This window comes from Arachis hypogaea, chromosome 14 (assembly GCF_003086295.3).
Source record: "Arachis hypogaea cultivar Tifrunner chromosome 14, arahy.Tifrunner.gnm2.J5K5, whole genome shotgun sequence".
Classification (NCBI taxonomy): domain Eukaryota; kingdom Viridiplantae; phylum Streptophyta; class Magnoliopsida; order Fabales; family Fabaceae; genus Arachis; species Arachis hypogaea.
In genome coordinates, this window is record NC_092049.1 from 1,817,211 (window position 1) to 1,838,891 (window position 21,681).

The following is a 21,681-nucleotide window of genomic DNA, read 5'->3' on the forward strand; positions in this document are numbered from 1 at the left end:
GCGCAAAGAACGATACTTTTGCTTTGTCCTAGTTTTGTTTCCATTCTTTACTCACTACCATCAAAATCCATTCACTAAAAGTAGAATCCAAAAGAGCATCCACACTCTTCCTTCTTCCTCAACTTCGAATTCTTTTTTTCTTTTTCGTTTATTTTCTCAAAAGTAGACACAAGAATTAGAATTAGAATTCGAATTGGATCAGCATGCCAAGCAAGCTAAAAAAGGCCATTGGAGCAGTGAAAGACCAAACTAGCATTAGCCTAGCAAAGGCAACCAATGCAGCCAATCTAGAAGTGATGGTTCTTAAGGCCACAACCCATGATAAAAATCAAATAGAAGAACGTTACATCAATGAAATTGTTCAACTAGTCTCATCCAACAAACTCTATGCTGCCCCATGCGCCCAAGCAATAGCCAAACGTATTGGGAAGACACGCAATTGGGTTGTTGCTCTCAAATCTCTTATGATTGTGCTTAGAATCTTCCAAGATGGCAATCTCTATTTTCCAAGGGAAATATTCCATGCAATGAAACAAGGTGCAAGGATTCTCAACCTTTCTAATTTTAGAGATGACTCCAGTTCTAGTCCTTGGGATTATACTGCATTTGTAAGAACATTCGCTCTCTACCTCGACGAGCGCTTGTATTGCTTCCTAACCGGAAAGCTTTACAGGAGATTCGCGAATCATCATGATAAAAACCACATAAAGAATGATAATATGAAAGATATGAAACCCAGAATTGTTTTGGATAGAGTTGTAAATTGGCAAAAGTTGTTGGACAGAGCCATTGGTACTAGGCCTACCGGTTCGGCTAAAGGGAACCGTCTGGTTCAAGTTTCGCTTTACGCCGTGGTGCAGGAAAGTTTTGATCTTTACAGTGATATAAGTGATGGGATTGGTGTAGTTTTGGATAGCTTTTTCCATTTGCCATATGCTTATGCAGCATGTGTGGCTGCTTACAAGGCTTGTGACAAATCATGCAAGCAATTTGAAGAGTTATCTGCTTTTTATGGTTTCTGTAAGGGCATTGGGATTGGAAGATCCTATGATTACCCAACTGTGCAGAAATTGTCTGGAGTGCTTATGGAGACATTGCAGGAGTTCCTTAAAGACCAAGCTTCGTTTTCGACGAATGATGGATCCAAACCCAATAGGAATCTTCTTCATGCAGGGTCAAGTTCATCACAGGATGAGAAAGACACTTGCTCTAATAATGATGGGTCAGAGGATGAGAAACAATCACAAGAAGTTGTTGTTGATGATGCCTCCAAGGAGGGTTGGGAGTTGGTATTGGCAGAGTCAACAATTGCACCTGAAAAAGCATCACCTAAATTGGCAAATGATTTTAACTCATTTGTCAATTTTTTGGATCAACCTTTGGTACCTCCAATCCAATATAATCCATTTCTTGATCCTCCTATCCAACAAAGTCATGTTGGTTTAAATGATGATTTTCAAGGTTCTAATTCCATGACAAATTTGGATATACTTTTTGGTGTGATAAATACAAATGAGAAATCAGAGGCAACCTTTGATGCTCAACATCAAGATTTTCAAAATAGAAATTCCAGTGAAACAATTATTGCAACACCAAGGTTCCAAGTGAATAATTCGTGTGAAACTACTATAGCACCAACATTCAATAATGTATTAAGTTTCCAATCTACTCTGAATATGATTCCTATGGAATTTGAAGCACAGAGTATTCATAATTCAGTTGTGGCACCAACTTTTAGAGCGACAAATAGTAATGAGGAAACATTGGTAACACCAAATGAAGATGATCCTTTTGAGACATGGTCCACCACAAACATGATGGTAAAAACATCTGAATTGTCAAATCAAGAGCAAACTTTGTTTCAACAGCAACAACTATGGTTGGAGCATCAAAGCAGAATTATGGCAAAGTATATGACATGAGGTTTCAAAATACTAACAAAAAAAAAAAAAAAATTAAGAATTGCAATTGTGTTTCATTGTCACCTTGTTTTTTTTTCTTTACTTTTCTAAATAATGGTCTCTCCTTTTACTGGTTATTCATTAAGATGTAATTTGTCCATTTAGTTTCGGCAATTGTGTTTTTGCTAGTTGAATATTTCCATCATAGACTATAAATAACTTTTTGTCAAGAATAGAAAGAAATATTTTAGTCATGCATCTTCAAATGGTTTATATTTTAAATATAAGAAAATGGTAAAATATACTTTTTGTTTCTGAAGTCTATCATTTTTTTCAAAAAATACTCTTAATATCTATTTTGATTTAATTTTATATTTAACGTTTTTTATTTATTTAATTTTGTCTCTAAATTGAATTTTTTGTTAAATTTTTTGTTGTTAAAAATGGTCAGTAAGTTGAATTTGTTGATGAATCAGGCTTGCTCTTTCAATTGGTGTTCTCTACAAAAATGTTTCTTCTAGGCTGTAGTATGGCTTTACTGCTACACAATCTCCATTGTTGGTCTTGCACTTTTTTTTTTCAATTAATTTAATATGAAAAAATTTACGGGCCAATAATTTTATTAAATTTTGGCCAATATATAACTAACAAAAAAAATGAGTAATCCTATATTATTGGACGAAATCTCACACCAAAATATTATTGATGATTATAAATAACAAAAATTACTAACCCTCTAACACTCCTCATTTAATATTTAATTTTTTTATAATTTTATATTTTTATTTAATTACCATCCGTCAATTGGATAAATTAGTAACCAACTAGTTGAACTAATAATTTAATGACCCAGTCTTATAGTTAGGTTGATTACCGATTTGGTTACGATGAGTGATAACTATGAATTCAAGTTCTTTTTTTTAGAATAAGTATAGAGAGCTAATAGCCTAAGCGTATAATGTGTAAGATGTAAGTTTAGAAAGTATTAGAGATATGACCATTAGTATTATATTGTCCTGTAAAATTACGCTTTTGGGATGAGTGATTTCATTATATGGTATTAGAGTTCTAGATTTGAAAAGTCAAGATTTCGAAAACAATGAAAAATAATTCTAATTAATTCTAATTCGGTTTCCAAACAAGCTCTTTCTCATTCACAGCGCCTCCATTCTCGATTCTCCATTTTCATCGCTCATCGCTCATCACTTTTCTCTTTTTCCGCGCACTCAAATCTCACGCAATATCCACCATTCACAACACCTCAAGCTCCTGCTCCGCCGTCCGCGATTAACTGCGCCTGGAGCTCCGCCGTTAACGATTCACTGCGCCTCAAGCTCAGTCGCCTCTCCGTCTCGAGCATCGCCGCCTTCGTCTGCACGGCGTCACGGCCGACTAGCCGTGTCTTCTCCGGGTTCTGCGGTTTCGCCGTCCTCTTCTCCAGCCGTCCCCTTCGTGGTACCATTTTCTGCTTCTATATTCTTTGTTTTTTCGTGTTGTCCCTGTAAGCTCTGATAATAGTTCTTCACGGTTGAAATTTGTTCCTTGAGGCAGTTATTAATTTATATTTTTTTGTCCCCTGTTTAATTTAATTTCAGTGTCTTTAGAAGTTAAAAGCAGAAAATTTTGAAAGGTCAACAATGTTATGAATGACTATGTTATGTTTTAATTGAGACTATGCTATGTTCTATATCATTGGATTTATGATTTTATTGAAACTTTTTATGTTAGATTTATGTTTTCATTGAGGCTTATGTTATTGTTGATGGATGGAATTGTTATATATGCTGGATTGTTCATGGGATTGTATAAATTTATGTTTTCCTTCATGAGGTGCAGTATTGGAAGATTGGAACACTTATAAATTTATGTTTTCAATCTAATGGTTCTTACTCAAACATATTCAGTAGCATTATATTATATATGGTGAATTCTAGTATGACTATACTATGGTGGCTATGGTGTGACTATGCAAGTGTTGTTAAAATTAAAGTCACATTTTTTTATATTTTGGTAACACTTTTTTTTTAAGTAACACTTTCTTAAAAATGTTGTTTAACAATAAAAGAGCGATATTTTAATTTTAGCCACACTTTTTAAAACACTATAGTCATGCTAGTCACCATAATATAGTCCTACTAGAATGACCCATTATATATTACATATTACATTTCTCTGCTGCATTGTGATGTAGTTACTGCTATTTAGGCTGTGCTTGTTCTTTGTTTTTCTTTTTCGTTTCTTTTTCTTTCCTTTTATTTTCAGACACCAAAAAAATATATTACATATTACATATTCAGATTGATTTAGTTTCCCATACTTAAAAGTCACACTCATTTTATTTTTTTGTTAATTGGATCACCATAATAATAGGATTTTTTATTGTTTCAGGTATTTCATGTTGTCTGTCTGAACCTCTTTGTGTATTGTCCCAAGAAAGGATTTTGTATCAAATTGCCAATGAGAGGAATAATTGGGGTAAGGCTCCAAACCCCCACCATCTCTAATGCCACTAGGAACACTCTAGCACATTTTTCCACCTCTTCTGGTTTTGGTGGTGGCAGCGGCAGTGGTAGTGGTCGAGGTCGTGGAGGCTCTGGTTTGGGAGGACCATTTGGATTCAATGAGAAAGCTCCAGGAAAGCCCAATTTTGGTGATCCTAAATCTGAAGAACCAGAGTTGCCTTCTCCCCCATCTTCGGTTTCTGGTCGCGGACACGGTCGTGGTAGGCCAGCCCCTCCGTCAGGCATGCCTTCTTTCTCGTCATTCATGTCGTCCATAAAACAGCCATCTGCCGGTCGTGGTCGTGGTGGTCCGTTACCATCCCATATCCAACAAGATTCCCAGAAGCAGCCTGATTCTGAGCCAAAGAAACCCGTTTTCTTCAAAAGAGAGGAAGATGATGATTATGTTGGTGTTGATGCTGGTGCTGGTGCGTCTTCAGATGTTTTGCCACCAAAAACACCAATTTTTAGCAGTGGTGATGGTGAGAGTGATCAGAAGAACCTTCCTGGAGGCATAGTAGGTGTGTTGTCTGGCAGTGGACGTGGGAAGCCCAAGCAGCAGCCTGATCAAAGGACTCAAGTTTCCCAAGAGAATAGGCATATCCGTGCTCAACGAGCTCCAGGCACTGGTGGTGGTGGTGTTGGTGATCGTCGTGCTCCTGCTGATGCTGCACCATCTGATTCTGTGCGTAAGAGACAGCCAATGCAAAGTGTTGACGATGCAGTGAATGTTGCACGGAGGATTCTGTCGCAACGGGATAATGATGTTGCTGGAAGAGGAAGAGGTGGCTTTGGTCGAGGCAGGGGTGGAGGTCGGGGGAGAGGAGGATTTAGAGGGAGGGACTTGGAGGAAAGGGGTGATGGGGATAGGGATGAAGAGGATTACGCCTCAGGGCTATTTCATGGAGATGATGCAGACGGCGAGAGGTTTGCCAAGCGGGTTGGGCCTGACATCATGAATCAATTGACTGCAGGTTTTGAGGAGATGGCTAATAGTGTTTTCCCCTCACCATTGGAGGATGAGTATTTGGAAGCATTTGACACCAATTGTGCTGTAAGTGGTTAGCCGCCGCTGTCATTCTGAATTTGTTGAGAAATGATCAAAAGTAGTTCAATGAACCAAGGTGAAACTTTCCAGCTTAGCTGGATTTATTGGAAGGGCATAAAGAAGTGGATTAAGTTAATTGAATTGTTATTAGGAAACTTGTTGGCCTTGATTCATCTATCTCAGAAGAAATTAAGAACAATGGCTTTCTTAGAGAAAAATTTTAATCTAACCCTCTGTTCCATGTTTAATCTTCATAGTACAGTATTTGACTGTTCCCTGTTGTTTTATTTTTTATGGCAGATTGAATTTGAGCCAGAATATTTGATGGGTGAGTTTGATCAGAACCCCGATATTGATGAGAAAGAACCTATTCCACTTCGGGATGCACTCGAGAAGATGAAACCCTTCTTGATGGCATATGAAGGGATTCAAAGTCAAGAGGAGTGGGAGGTATGCTGTATTAGTAATCTTATCTATGATTGAGGGCAACTAGAAATTACGTAACGTGCCAAAGTTTTGAGTTTTGACAATTAGTTTGGTTTCCAAATTTCCAATAACTCACTTTTTTCCCCTTGATTAACACGTACATTTAGATAACTGCTGTATTACTTCTTTTCCTTTGAAGTAATTGTCTGCTTTATGTTTCTGTATTTATTCACACTTGTTTTTTGCTTCTCTGACATTTATATCCTACTAGGAAATAATGGAAGAGACAATGGCGAGAGTTCCTTTGCTGAAAAAGATCGTCGATCACTACAGTGGACCAGATAGGGTAACTGCAAAGAAGCAAAATGAAGAATTAGAAAGAGTTGCTAGCACTCTTCCTAAAAGTGCACCATCTTCGGTGAAGCAATTTACTAACCGTGCTGTCATCTCTCTACAGGTTTGGAAACTAACTACTGGATGGCAAGTTATTTTGGTTTTAGGCATTGAACCGTAGATCCTATTATGAGTTTGTCTCTTATGTTGGTAGTCTCATAATAAGTTCCTATTATGGAATTCATCATAAGTATTTATAAAGAAAGTAATTAGCAAATAATAATAAATGGTTCTAATTGTAGATTTGCAGTACAACCAAAAACATTCTATTAGCTACAAATATAGTAGAAAAGCAATTCGATAGTATATCTTATCCAAAGTCGAAACTATGCAGTAATCGAATCATTTCTCAGCATTTTTGTAGTGTACTGCAGAATGGTTCAAACAATGAGGGGTTTTTTTTTGTGTCACAATTTGAATACTTCTAAGTCTTAAAGTATGAAATATCACCATAGAGATGGTATACATGGTTGATATACAAAGACCAAAATACCGTACTTTTCTGAAATGTAAAGTGGGAAAAAAACAAGCCTTATCCCAATAAGTGGGGTTGGCAGCATGAATTAAATGACGTCATTGTGTCATGTCATTTCCTGAAGTAAGTCTATTTGTATTTAGATCTCTCTCAACCATCTCATTTAGAGCCATTTTAGGTCATTTCTTAACCCTTAACCACTGATGTTTTTCTTATCTGATATAACCTCCTGTCCCGATACTTTACTGGTAAACCACATAATATGTGATTAAATCATCTTTTCAACAATAGGCGTCACATCAACTTTCTCTCTCATGCCCTCAGACCAATAAAGACTCCCAAAAGATCTGTTTCTTGCTTTGTTACCTCCTTAGTCGGCTTATACTTTTTCCCTATTTTCGTATTCTGTCATAAAGAACAATCGTTGAAATATTTCCTTTTACATTCATCTTCTCTTGCATACTTCTGTCCAACCACCATGATTCTTTATATCTTGTTCCAGTACCTCATTTCTCTGAAGGTTTCTTTTGCTACTTTTCTAATCACTTCAGCACGTTTGCCATCTCATCCTAACTTCCTTTTTCTTCTACCTGTTTCTGGAAATCTCTTTATTTCTCCCCTTTCATTAGCCACCACCTAATCATTGGGTTCCTTTATTGATGACTTCATGTCACGTTTTGCTGGAGTCGAAGAGCACGCTATTTTTTTTTTTTTTAATAAGGAGGGTTATTGTGATTCTTCTTACTAGCATTTTCAACCACATTGACAAAAAAATTATTATTTTGCAGTTAGTCCGAGAAAAAATCGATTTGCCCACTTTATATGTCCGAAGATGTTTGTCTCGTTTCTTAAACTAGGTGTTTGTTATAGGAAACGCGAAGGTTGAAAAAAAATCCTAAAATTATTTTGCCTTTTGTGTCGATTATCTCAAAACCATTTACCTCGTGGATCCCTTCATATCTGCACTCATCGTTCCCCCACATGTCGATTTAAGTCTCCCAAGGAAATATTGTCTACTAATGGTATGTTTTGAATTAGATCTTCCAAAAACTTTGCCTGTGTTGTTTTTCCAAACTGACTTGTGATACATGTGCACTAATCACATAAAAGGCCTCCCCATTAATCATTATTTTAATTGTGATGATTTGATCACCCATCCGTTTAACCTTTATCACATCATTCTTCCAATACTTATCAACAGTAATACCTATTCCATTTCTATTCTTCACAAATTTATAGCATGTTGCTTTTTGGCAACAACCAAACCTTAGCGCAATTCCGTGTTTGATCTCTGTCATTGAGTTTCAACAAAGTTTTACGTGACCTCCTCTTTTATGTGGCCTTGGAACCTACTATGTAAGATATTTACATAGGCCAGAGTTCTTATTAAATGAAAAAAGGACAAGGAATAGAAGTTTTCCTTGGACTTTGAATGATATGTTAATGTTAATCCATACATGATTTTGCATGCTTTTGAATTATATATGCGCAGTATGTATATGACGTATGTATATGACATATGTCTTTGTTAATGTATAATAGTACAAGACTGCAAATCATATGTATGCCTGTGGTGGGGAAATTACATAAATGATGCACCACCATATATAGCATGCTTGATTCTTTTGCTTTCTATGTAGCATGTTTATGTTAATGTTTGGATTGGAATATGATGATGCAGAGCAATCCAGGCTGGGGGTTCGACAAGAAATGCCATTTCATGGATAAACTAGTTTGGGAGGTATCTCAACATTACAAATGATGAGGTTTAATATGCTCTTTTCAATTTTAAACCTTTTACATGATAGATTTCAACTTTTGAGGTGTACAATGCTATGCGGATTAATCAACTTTTGCCTTAATTGTCGTTAGTTCATAAGATCTCTCAACACTTGAAAGGAATGGAGAATATTAGACAACTTTGGCCTTGCTTCATTTTAGTTCTTTCTTTTCTTTTAAATTACTGTTACAACTCTTGTAATAATAATTCGAAAGATATTTATTATTTATTTTGTAGCATGGTTGCATGATGTTATTAGACGGATATTATATAATTTTTAATTTGTTTTAGACTATTAGATTAATATTGAATTTCTAGTATTGTGGTCAGTAGCGTCATATAATTCTTAGTTTGGATAATGGATAAACTACTATGTAAGAGTTCAATGTAATTTGATACAAATTGATCTAGTTTCCAAATAGGCTGTATTAGTTCAATGTATTTAGATATAAAAGAAATTATAGTGAGCTATTTGTCCATCAGAAGTTAGAGGAGGTTTCGTCAACTCTATGGATACATATGGTGGTATAAAAGGATTTTTTTTGTTTTCATTTATTTTCAATATATTAAATGTATCTTTGAAGTTTGAACGGTTATACTCTGTATTTAACTTTAGTTCTTTCTGTTTATAAAAAAGGTGTGTTTTACGAATACCTGTTAATAATAATGGATATCAACTTGTCAAGGGAAGGTTTTTTGGATTTACATAGTTGAAATGCTAATCTCTTCTTAATCTTTGTTTTTATTAGGCATAAAAAAAATCCTTACATATGATGTATAAGGTTTAGTCATTAATTTAAAAGTGTTTCTAACCATGCGCCATTTATGACATTGTATAACATTGTATGAACGTAAAATAACAATCGTCTAGCCGGTATAATTCGGTATATATGATGAATCTTGATAGAATCTATTCCCTCTAAAAGCATATGATTTAAAATAGGGTTTTAAATCAAGTGCGCTGTTAGACTTTCTAGTGCTCTATTAGGTTGAGTTTGTTTATAGACATGAGATGGAAGATGTATATGTTTGGCATATGAGACAAGAATAGAGATATTGTGTTTAGAGATATTGAATTAATATATTTGTATCTATTCTGATAAAAATGATAGAGATCAAGGTAGAGAAAATTGAGATTTTATGTAAAATCGAAAAAATAAATTAAGTACGTAAAACGTAAAATCTTAACAAGATTTAAATCGTAAAATCTAGTACAAATTTCGTAAAATTGACTAACTCATTTAAAATTGTAATATCGAAAGATTTTAAGAGTTAAATTGAGATTCTAGCTACTATGATAGAGATACTAAAAAAAGTGTTATTTTGGTCCTTAAAATTAAAATCGTTCTTAATCTTTTTTTTTTAATTTAAAATAGTCCTCAACGTTGTATTTTGAATTAAAATCGTATTTTTAAAATTTTTCAGACAAAAATATCTTTTATTTTGTTCTAACTCCAATCTTATCATCCATCAACAAAATTAATGAATTTTAGGACAAAAATAATCAGCACAAAAAAATAAAGTTCAGTACACAAAATATAAATTCCAACACAAACAATAAACATTTCAACTTCATTGTTATATCATTATTATTTCATTTACATTCTTGATAAGTAATTTTTCGAGAAAAAAATATGAAGCGAGATAAAGTAGAGAAGAATCAAATAACTTGAATTAGTGATGAGCATCTTATTAAACAAGAGAAAGAGGAAAATAAAAATAGTAATAGAAACCATGCTAAGTAATTGCATGCATATATACTTGTTAGTCGTAGATTTTTTATGCTCGTCAAGTTTTGAATTTTGACAGTAATAAAATAAGGTAAAATCGAATTCATTACTTTAAATAATTATCATTCATCAGTTTTTTTTTTCTTAAGTTTTGTTGGAATTTTTGTGCTCTGATTTGAGAAGTTTTTTATTGTGAATAATTTTGGATTTTGGAAGATTTTTAAATTTGATGATGAAACAATTTTAGAACTGAGAGTAGAAGAAAGTGTGCTCTTTTGAGTTATGGAAGAGGTGTGCACACGCTATATTTTGAAAATGTTCTTAATTATAGTTGTGCCAATTTATTTTTGAAAGATAACTGGACTGGAATCTATAATCTCTAAATAAATATGAAAAGATTATGACATTTGAGTTATAGTTGTGCAATTTGATTGAGGTTGGTTGTAAAAAAAACATGTACAATAGTATCATTTATTTATAGTGGAAACTCAGGTACAATTGATTTTAATGAAAATGAACGGAACTCTCATGTGACGATCGAACTCTTAACCTTTCGCATCTAGCGTTCTAATACCATGTCATTATACCACTCATCTCAAAAGCTTCAACTGATGGAAAAAGGTAACACTAATGATTATATCTCTAATACTTCATAAACCTTGAAAAAAGGTAACACTAATGATTATATCTCTAATACTCCATAAACTTTCGTTATACACATTGTACAAATATTCTATTGACTCATTATACTTTCCCATTAGTTAATGATACAGTGAGCAAAACCCTCCAAAACCCTTGTACTTCATTCACTCATCTGCAGAAAGAAGAGTGCAAAGATCAGATCAAAGACATGGTGAAGAAGCCATGGAGAATCATTCCCAGACCTCTCCTTGAAACAATCCTTAACAACCACGCACAGCACCATCGCGTCCCCCAGCCTCTCATCCTCCACGGCCCCAGAGGCGTCGGAAAAACAACCCTCTTCCTCAACCGTACTCTTTCTCTCTCCCTCTCAACAAATTCACTCTCTCTTCCCTTCTTCAATTCTTCAATTCTTTGCAGGTTTGCTCACTGACTGGAACAAAGCTCCTCACTTCACCGGCTACGTCGACTTTGCGCAATCTGTTGAAGGCCACTGCTCCTCCCACCCGTGGGCGTCGTGGTCCAGCTGTCCGCCGCCTTCTATCTCCGACTGCCGGAAAAGCCTCGAACAATGCCTTGAGTCCATGGCTGAAAGAGGTGTCCGGATGGGCACCATCACCGCTCAGCAGGTATTTGCCACTCTCAGCAAATGGCACGGCCTCACCGGGGCTCTCCGCAGCGTGTTGCTCGCCGGCGGCAGTGCTTCGAAGTCCCCTGTCCCTAACAACAGGGCGGCCTCACCCGCAGTGCTGTGGGACCGGGCGATCTTTGCAATGTCCGCTCGCTGCGATGCCGCCGAGATAGACAGAATTTTAGGGTTCGGGGAGAAGGAGAAGGTTTCCTTGTCTGTGGAGGAGGCTTCTTATTTCAAGGAGGCGGTTGTGGCGCTGAAGCTGGCGAAGAAGGTGCTCGAGGTTCAGCAAGGGTGGAGGGCTAATGCCATTGCTCATATGAACCGGACTGGCGTGTTCTCAAGGAGTTTGACGCATTCTTCTACTGATTGGCCTTGTTTGTTGTTGGAGCTGTTATCACAAGCTGCTGAAGTGGACCATTTCCAGGTATGCAATTCAATGGTGGAGTAAACTTCTCTGGTTAGACATTGGACACAAGTAATTCAACTGGATTTTTCTGCTTTTGTATAATGCTTCAAAATTTATAATCTGTTCTAGTCACTTGCAGCCGAAGTTAGTTCTTAATAATATCGAAGTTTTAAAGCATGCTACTGTAAATGATGATATATCAGTTAGCGGACCACTGTATCATGATAGTCTGATATGGCGTATAATTGCTTTGGGTGCGAATGAGCGTATTCTGCCCGTGATCTTGGTGACATCTGACAGGTGATTTTCTATATTTCAGATTCACTTTCTTTGCCCCTTCTAATGTTGTCAAGAATAGGTATAAAAAATTCTTTGTAACTGTAAACTGTCACTGGAATTTAATTAAAACCTTTTAGCTGTTCCGGCTCCAAATTTTATGGCTATGAAACTTGCTTGCTTCCAAAATGAAAAGTCAGATTCAGAATTTCAGAAAAAAGTGCACTTTCCATTGGCTGATGAGGTTGGATTCTGTAAAATAGGCATAGATGGATTGTTGAAATTTCGCTGGTTTTACTGTAAGAATTTTTAGACTTTGTTAAATAGTGTACAATTGAATTTTTAGATACTAGGAATCCTTTTATTACTTCTATTTACGGAATGTGCTTGAATTTTATACTCAGCTTCTGAGTATAAAGTCATATAATATGGGGAATGGAAGAAAATGATGCAAAGTACATTATCGGATATGTATACTAGAATAGGTAGAAACAATTTCTAGGACGTTCCTCTTTGCAACTCAGAACTTTTGTAGGAGACACAATCTCTGTGATGGTTAATTGCAGTGGATTATGATTTCTGTTGTAAGAAGTCATTTATCAAAAAAAGAGTTATTTATTTTTTATGTTCACTCGAGAATTAAATATTTGGTATGGTCAGTGGTCTAAGCTGATTTCTATCTCAGCTATATTCCACTACTTGGTTCATTGCATTTTTATGTTCTTGTGTTTGAGTCCAGGGTTATTTTCATCATTCAGTCTAGTTTATTACTTCTCTTCCCTCTACCTTCTTTTTTCCTATTCTTCCGCAATTTCATTTAATATCTTCACTAACTGGAATATCTTGCGTGGGCCTGTTTCCATTCTATTGCGTCTTATACCTTGTTGTTTGCTTCAGCTACTATTCATATGAAGCATTCTTGGAGTTCGGATATAAGGATATATTCATATCACGCGAGGTACTTGGATAACTATTCTCTCTCTCTCTCTCTCTCTCTCTCTCTCTCTCTCTCTCTCTCTCTCTCTCTCTCTCTCTCTCTCTCTCTCTCTCTCTCTCTCGTGCGCACATATAGAGGACCCAGAGATTAAATGTTGGAATTTGGAACTAGATATGTGAAGACAAATGTTCATGTTATCAGATATCGTTGAGTTATGCATTGAGTCATTGCCCAGGAAAAGTAGGAATAATCTGCAGCATTTTTGTTTGAAATCTCTCTCTATCTGCCTTTTCTCTGTGTAATAAATGACATATAGTAATGGAGTATATTAAATTCTTAGTTAAACCTTAAGAAAATGAAATCTTAAATGAACATTTACTTGCCAATAGATCTTCTCTGTTCTGTTCGTCGCAAACGTATCCCTTTCTTTTATTCTTCCCTTCCTTCCAACCTATCTATTTTTCACATGCTGAATGCAAACCTTGCCCTGCTTCTGCCAATAATCTTTTTATGGAATCAATGAGATTATAACAAGAATACATTTGACCCTTGTTCTGCTTCATTGTAGTTTTATGCATGTTTCAACAGAAGGAAATCACTATCCAATTCTCGCCGAATCTGTTTATAAACTTGACTGTACACTCTACATTTTGGTGCTGAAAATTTGGTGAGAAATGCATTGAACCCATGCAAGAAGAGCTTTCTGAAGTAGTCATGTATATCACATGCATTAGGACATTCATGTATTTACCTAGACTTTGCTATAGGGGAGGGAGGACCGAGCAAGGCGTGCTTTGTAGATTGAGGAATTTAATGTAGATCACACTATTTCTAAGGCCGGGAGTTGGGATTCTCATTTTTTCCCCTTTTAATTTTCAAGTCAGATTGTTATTTCTCTCCTACAATTTCTTTTAAGGAGCTAGTGCCCCCTTTTCTCTAGCAGTAAAATTGTGCTTTTTCAATTATGTATGGCTTCAGAATAGAGAGGGATGGGTAGAGAGAGAATCTGCATGAGTTGAGATCTATCTGTTACAGAGTATTATACATACAGCTAGATTTGGGTAGCAGTTCAACAATGGTGTCTATCTGTTTGTGATCCTTTGAGCAAGCTATATATGGGTTGAATAGTAAAAATATTGTAGTCACTACAGTTGCTATAGTTGGCACTGGGGTTTAAACCCCTGTGGGTCAATCCTTGATAATACTTTATCACTTGACTTCTGAGAGAGTATGTGTCTGGACTTTGGTTATGAAGTTTTTCTGTGTGAGAACTTTTGTGTATTCTGACAATGATGTATATCTGTCTGTGACATTTTATGTTTGTCATATATTCTTTATATCATTAATTCAACAATTTTTTGTTGGTAGACCTTTGGATGGACTCCACAGGAAGCTAAAATGCATATGGTCCCTGATTATTTCAGTCATAAAGAAGTGAGGATATTACTTTTTCCTCAGATAACTTTACATTTATTTTGGTGTTTAAGTTACAGAAATTTTTGCAATTTTTAACTTGTGGTTCCTAAATGTCAGTGGAATGTAATTGCTGAGGTACTTGGGCCAAACCCTCGACATCTCTTTGAGCTTTATGCACTTAAGCAAAGTAAATATTACCAAAAGTAAGAATTAATTTTCATTGTTTGATTTATTTTTGTCATCTAATATGTAGCCTGAGCAGTAGTATACCATTAAGCACGTGTAAGTGCTTTATGTTGTATAGCTGTGTATTCTTTACATCTACCTTTTGCTGTATGTCTCAGTGGTTGATGCTTTTGTTGAACTGTAGGATAACGGAAGACAAGGCTAGTACTTTTGAGGATATTGTAGATGCATATTTAGCGTATTTGCAAGTAAGTTTCAAATAATGAGCATGGGATGCATCTTCTTTCTTGACCTTATTTGTCTATTCTCTGACATGAAATGCTTCTATTTATGTTCAGTTAAATTGTGTCTGGGTATATTGGTATCTTTTTCTTTAGTCTATCCTCAAGATCAAGGAAGGAGAAAGAAAAATTATAGCTGCTAAAATCTGCTTAAAAGGTATCCAGAACATGTTTCTTTTAAACACAATGATGGAACTGATCCATCGGCTGAACTGGCTTGCTTGATAGGATGCTGGAATTTTATGTTAATAACCATCTCTTTAACATAATCTGGTGCTTGAGTGGCATTTTGTTTGGTGGTTACCGTGATCAATGTGGCTTGGACAATGTAGGGCTAGCAATCTGCTGTTGAAGGGTTGAGGATTTGTATATGTATGTCTATATATGTATATCCGGTAATTAATTTGGAAGGTCAGGACTAGTGTGAATTTAGAATTTGGGTACAGAATCTACTTTTTGAATCTGGGACAGCCTGTCTTAGGTGTGAGGGCGAACAGCTTGATCTATTAGGTTTTGGGTAGTTACACTGAATTTCTTGAGGTTAGGCAATATTACACAGGGTATCCCTCCATCTGTGAAAGTATACCTAACCTCCCATGAGATTTTTTTATTTTATTTTTTAAACTTTTCCAAAGATATCCACCACTGGACGTGGTGACTTATCCCTTCACCATAGGACATCCACTTAAGGGCAAACTGCTGGCCATAGGATGTTTTCCGTGTCTAAGGTGGGATTCAAATTCACCTCCCATGAGATTTTAATTATATGACGTTTGGTACCTTTCAATTTTTGTAAAATGTGACACTGACATCCCTTATAAACACGACACTAACTGCCGCTCATGATTTGTATCATTGACAAATCTAGGGATTTCATTTGTAGTTTATTATCTGAAGTCAGTGTAACCTACCTTTAGTTTTTTGGGTAATATCTAAGGTGTATTCATCATGTGAGAAAATGTCAAGAGCTAAGAAGAGTTCATCAGCTAGAAGGATACCAAGAAATACCCTAAATGAATCCAATAAAATTGATTCAGATCGAACTGGCATTTCTGGAAACATTGTTTGTGGCTGATATAATGGGCACTGTTTGATCCATGGAAGATGAAACTAATGGGAAAAAATACTAGTTAAACTACTAGCGACACCTACCCACCCTATTGTATACTGTTAATGTATGCTTTTTATGGGAGAGAATGAGAAAGACTAAGGGTATTTTGGAAACTAGTATTTTAACTAACTCAGTCAAGTTGGCAGACTAGTGGTGTATGGACAATTCTATTTTAGGGTAGAGGTGAGAGGTTATTTAGAGAGGTGGGAGAGAGAGTGAGGAGATTATCTCATACAAATTTGGAAATAGAATTAAGGCCAGGAGAGTGAGTCTTTTGAAGGCTCGGGAACTATTGCTAGTTTGCTACGACCTTCAGTGTTAATACTTTCTTGAAGGATGATCCGGAGGTTTTCAATTATATGTACTGTTCTATGCATCCACTGGTAATGGATGTATTAATATTATTAACATATACTACTAGAGGATACTGTCCTGAATATGTGAATTTTGACTTTTCTATACTTGGGAAAAATATATATTCCGTCCATTTTAGGTTTAAACATTAAACAACTTCATTCAGATTACTGTCCTGAATCCGGCGATGGATAGAGCATTGGAGATCTTGCAAAAGTTTGCAATTGATGTATGCAATGGAGAGGTTTCAAAAGACAAATTACGTTTTGGTGCCCCTTGGAGGTGTCCACCACAAATTGATGATCCTATATTGCGCATGGAGTGGGCAAAGCTTCAGTTAATGGATTTCGTTCAAGCTCTTGTCAACACAGAATTTGGGGTAAACTTTCCTAACTAAAGTTTATATGCTGCTAGTATGTTGCATCAGTTCTATTGAAAAATGAATAATATTGGCAGAAAACAATCTTCACACATGGGAAATGCGAACATGTACACATGGATATGAAATTGTAAAATCAAAGGATGGTGTCCCTAATGTTGAAATTCTATTTGTTAAAGAAGTATATTTTGCTTGAAATGTTAATGGAGGAGAGGAACAAGAAGCTTAGTGTTTGTAATGGTGTACCTAACAAACAAGGACGCTGCTTGAAAGTTAGTTATTCATTCTTAGTATATCCTCATATCTGATTAGTGTATCTAATGATGTTGCTGACCAGCAAATATTTGATATCCACTTGAGTGTACTTGTATGAAAGTGGATATACTATCATTAACTATAGAATGGGAAAACAGGAAAAATATTTGCATTTTAATTTATTTGTTTACATTTCAAACTGAAGGCTTTGCTTAATTTATTTAAGTCAAAAGGGGAAATATTTAACAACAAAAATGTCATTTGAATAGATAATGATTGATATTATTATTGCCTTGGTTATCTTTATTTGCATTTGTTTGTCTTTTTTCTTTTTTATTTTTTGTTGTAATTTTTTTTTATATGGTTTCTGTGGGAGAAGGAATTGAGAAGGGTTTCCATGGTTGTTTATTAGGATTTATAATTGTAGTTGACCAATTAACTAGAAAAAATAATATTGCCTTTGATGTTCATTAAATATAGATGTATTTTATAATGTGAAAATTGTATTTTGATCATAACAAGATTCTTTATTTCTTTCTGTTCAAAAGAACAGGAGTTTTTAGACGATAACAGTAGGCACAAATCAGGTATATTTGTTTAAGATCTGGGAGCAATTTGATGAATAATCACTCCTAAAGTAGGAACTGAAATGTTTATCCCCTCCCTAGATCTGGCATCATGATATCAGATCAGTAGGGTAGAACAAGTAGAAAAAGTAGCACAAGATGAAAAAAAAACAATTTAATTTTCCCCAATTCCCCTAGTTGACAACCGGCGATTGGACAATAAAGTGGAAACTTAAATGATAGGGTTGATGTAATCAATATAGACAATATAGTTACCCTAGTGGCAATAAAATCTAAATATTCCAACACGATCTGTAAGAAGTATTATCAATAGATTTGCATAGTTGAACTAATGGAAGGCACTGCGCTTTATTTATGTTTACTGATCCTGTAAAACTGCTTAGATTAGAATATACTAATGAAGATATTCATAATCTTCCGACAGGTTAATTACCGAATCGATTATAGCGAAGAAATATTTGACGACCCGTCTGCTGTTGCATTATTGGAGGTACATAATCTTTGTTCTTATGCATTCTATTTCAGGAAAGACCAGTGGCCTCTTCCAAGATCTTTCTTCATAGTTGTTAAGTTATTCATAGATCATGTAGTTGGATTGGAATTTTCTCTGCCCATCTTTGACAGTTATTTATAAAATTGCTTCCTTTAATTATTTTTATATTATATTCTATTGTCTCTTATCAAGTGATTTTTATGTCTAACTTTTTATTTGCATCCAAAATGGTTTTAACTTTATTACGTGACATTTACTTCAAATATATGTAAATCAAAATTCATGTGATTTTGATTGGCTTTGGCTCTAACTGTCATCAAATAAATGGGCAAGCCCGTATATATTTTGTCCAATTTTCGGGTTCTCTAAAGGGGGCTTGGAATTTGTGATCTCAAATCTCTCTTAATTTGGATAATAAACCTTGATTATAAGCCCTAGCCTTCCAAGCTATTGTTTCCCTTAAACTGTGCTTACCTCTCTAGGATTGGTTATTCTTTCTAACATTTCCAATAAAATAGAACTGGATATAATATGGGTTGGTGAACAGAATGTATATGTACAGAAGTTTTAGGTTGGTAGTATGAATGCCTTAAATTTGTGAAAAACTGTCTGAAATTCACAGTATCATGTGTTCTAAGAAACTTTGTAAAAGTAAATCTCTGCTGTTTTTCTTTTCCACTTTCTGTTCTCTTGTAGGTTGGGTTGCTTTATGCTCAACGGGATCCGCCCTTCCTTCGTCCAATATCTAGAGGAATTGAGAGGTGTATAGTGAGATGGTAACAGTTTTTCTAGGCTAAATCTAAATATCGGATTCTAAACTTGAAAAGATTAGTATCCTTATTTAAACTGTTACATGTTTTGAAGGTTTGTCCAGCAGCAGATGCAGCTGAGGTTCCCCAACAAGATTCAATTTTTGTGCCACAGAATAATTCGTGGACGTTACTATCGCCATTTGATGGTACAGCCAGGCAGCAAATACTAGAGCATGGGCGTAGAGGTAGTCAAGGTAGCCAAAGGCGAAAGGTGCCCTTGCGGCGTTGGGAGACCTACAGGGTCTGAAGCTAGAAGTGTCAAGGTGCATGACTAACTAAAGAAAGGCCCTTCATATGACGGAAATTTTGAAGCATAGATTCTAAAAGTCCCCAGGAAAATTCATTGAGCATGAACTAGAGGCATTCTATTCTATTGAATTTATAGTTTATTCCCTTTTGAATGGGTAGTTACCCTTGAAAGTTCCCCAATAATAAAGCAATAAAGCAAATCATTCAAGGATAAGTGGAGGAGGAAATCTGGGAACTGCTGTATGTGTATTATTAGATGATGTAATTTTTTTTTTCGTTGTCCAATTGTTTTATTTCCTGCATATTAGATGACTGTTCTAGTTTGGTTGTTTTATATGCCTACTTACAATAAACTAAGAATTTCTAAAAGAATTTAACAAAGACATGAATTCAACAACTTGTTGGGATTCATTTACTCCAAGAGTTGCACTAAAGGATTTATTTCCAATATCGTGTGGATTATTGCTTTCTTCCATATCAACTGCCGGCCTAAAAAAAGTCATCTTATAAAAAAAAATTCAAAAGAACATCCTCAAGTATACATAAAAGAACATCCAAAATTATAGAAACATAACATCCAAAGTTACTAAGGTAGAAACATATTGATCTTACATTTTTTCTCTTTTTTGTTTTCTCATGGCTTTTTTGATTGATATGTCCAACTCTATACTAAACCATTTTTTCGTAGGACAACCCTCGGTTGACATTAACACTACGTTTGGTTACTTATATTAAGAGACAGAGATACCGAAACAGATTTAAAAGATATAGACACAATATATATATATTTTATGTTTGGCAAAGTAAATACACAAGACACAAAAAACACTAAAAGGTCCATAATGTTTTCATTTATTTTTACCACCACCATCCAAACTTTGGGTTTATAGTTAAATTTGTCTTTGAAAAAGATCATTCATTTTTCAAATTAGTCTTCAAAAGATTTTTTTAGTCATATTAGTCCTTAAAAGATAAAACAAGTCAAATTGGTCCTTCTGTTAGTTAGATGATGACGTGTTACGTTAAGTGTCACGTGGCATGATGACGTGGTAAGTTAATGCCACGTGTCATAAGATGATTGGTTGACGTATTAGGTCAGTGACACCTAGTATGCTATATGTCACTTAACATGTAAAAAAGTTATTTATAATCAAAATAGTTCCTGAAAGTCTAGACGTAAATCATTTTCATCCCTAAAATTTTAAAAATTAATCAAATTAGTTCTTATATAAATTTTTTTATTTTTTCTTCATAACATTAAATTTAAAATCTTTTTTGATAGTGTTTATTTTAATATTATTTTTTAGACCTTAATAAACAAAATTCTCTTTACATAAAATAATAAAGATAATTAAATTATTATAAAATTATTCTGCCATTTGTATTTTAAAATTTTATATTTTAAAATTATAATTTTTTATAGTAAATTTTTTTATTTAAACGAGTTTATCAAATTATTGTTGATTATATATTTAAAAATTTAATATTTTAAATCTCACTAAATAATATAGTAGTTATTTTAAAATTTAAATTTTTTAAGATTATAATTTTTTTATTATTTAATTTATATGATAGAACTCAATAATTAAAAAACCGATTTGTGAGATCACTTGTTGAATCTTACTATTTTAATATAATTTTTTTTAAATAACTATATTTATTTAGTGAGATCTAAAAGATTAAAAAATTTTAAAAACACTAAAAAATATGAGAAAAGAATCTCTAAAACATACCAAAAAAAAACATTATAGTAGTGAGTAGGAAATAAATTTAACTATAACGGCTAGAATCGTAACTGGAAAACATTTGTTGTAACCAAGTTATATTTAATTTTATGTAAAATTAATAACTAAAAATAATTAAATAATTTAATTGATTAGACTAAATTTTTAGTTGAGAAAAGGACAAATAGGTCCCTGACCTTTTGCCCCGCGGACATTTTCGTCCCTGAGCATTTGAAAATACTTTTAAATCCCTGACCTTCACAAATCTTGGACGGATGAGTCCCTCCGTCGAATTGCCTCTGCCAGACTCGCCGGAGAAGTCTGATGTGGCTCTCGTGCGGATGACGTGGCATGACTGGTTGACACCTGGACTGCTGACTGGAAAGCTACATTATAAAATTGGACAAATAAGTCCCTGCACCACTAAACTACGTCGTTTTGATTTCATCCCTTACAAAGTCCCTTACAATACCCATTACACCCATACCACCCTTTCTGAATTGCATAAAACCCTAAGGATACCAACGATCATCATACTCTGTTTCTCCCTCCAAAAAGATCACTACCCAGGCTGAGACATTTGCCGTGTGCAGTGACCGTCGAAGAGGCCTCCATTGTTATCTGAGTTGCTGTCTTCGTCACCGAAGGTAAGAAGTTTGTTGTGTTGCTTAGTTAGTGGATTGTG

At 34.8% G+C, this 21,681-nt stretch overlaps 3 protein-coding genes across 3 annotated transcripts; all 3 read left to right on the plus strand.

Annotated features, from left to right (window-relative positions):
• Positions 1-203: 203 nt before the first annotated feature.
• On the plus strand, positions 204-1,922 carry LOC112740499 (clathrin coat assembly protein AP180-like). The gene has a single exon (XM_025789181.1). It carries the CDS (start codon positions 204-206, stop codon positions 1,920-1,922), a length of 1,719 nt encoding a protein of 572 aa, XP_025644966.1.
• A 1,080-nt stretch (positions 1,923-3,002) lies between these two features.
• LOC112740890 (uncharacterized) lies at positions 3,003-8,763 on the plus strand. The gene is made up of 5 exons (XM_025789589.3): positions 3,003-3,356; positions 4,290-5,456; positions 5,751-5,900; positions 6,148-6,333; positions 8,426-8,763. Exons 2-5 carry the CDS (start codon positions 4,359-4,361, stop codon positions 8,504-8,506), a joined length of 1,515 nt encoding a protein of 504 aa, XP_025645374.1. The 5' UTR covers positions 3,003-3,356; positions 4,290-4,358; the 3' UTR covers positions 8,507-8,763.
• Positions 8,764-11,015: 2,252 nt separating this feature from the next.
• LOC112740891 (uncharacterized) lies at positions 11,016-19,693 on the plus strand. Its single transcript, XM_025789590.2, has 11 exons — positions 11,016-11,246; positions 11,317-11,954; positions 12,076-12,236; positions 13,110-13,170; positions 14,518-14,583; positions 14,683-14,768; positions 14,936-14,999; positions 16,664-16,876; positions 18,143-18,208; positions 18,908-18,987; positions 19,076-19,693. The coding sequence occupies exons 1-11, from the start codon at positions 11,105-11,107 to the stop codon at positions 19,191-19,193; spliced, it is 1,695 nt and encodes a 564-aa protein (XP_025645375.1). The 5' UTR covers positions 11,016-11,104; the 3' UTR covers positions 19,194-19,693.
• Positions 19,694-21,681: the final 1,988 nt, after the last annotated feature.

Excerpts from the sequence above, each read along its gene's own strand:
- LOC112740499 (XM_025789181.1), top strand. The coding sequence starts at position 204 with ATGCCAAGCAAGCTAAAAAAGGCCATTGGAGCAGTGAAAGACCAAACT.
- LOC112740890 (XM_025789589.3), top strand. The coding sequence starts at position 4,359 with ATGAGAGGAATAATTGGGGTAAGGCTCCAAACCCCCACCATCTCTAAT. Across the intron at positions 5,457-5,750 it reads CATTTGACACCAATTGTGCT|ATTGAATTTGAGCCAGAATA; the intron begins GTAAGTGGTTAG and ends TTTTTATGGCAG. Across the intron at positions 6,334-8,425 it reads GTGCTGTCATCTCTCTACAG|AGCAATCCAGGCTGGGGGTT; the intron begins GTTTGGAAACTA and ends ATGATGATGCAG.
- LOC112740891 (XM_025789590.2), top strand. The coding sequence starts at position 11,105 with ATGGTGAAGAAGCCATGGAGAATCATTCCCAGACCTCTCCTTGAAACA. Across the intron at positions 15,000-16,663 it reads CATATTTAGCGTATTTGCAA|ATTACTGTCCTGAATCCGGC; the intron begins GTAAGTTTCAAA and ends AACTTCATTCAG. Across the intron at positions 18,209-18,907 it reads CTGCTGTTGCATTATTGGAG|GTTGGGTTGCTTTATGCTCA; the intron begins GTACATAATCTT and ends GTTCTCTTGTAG.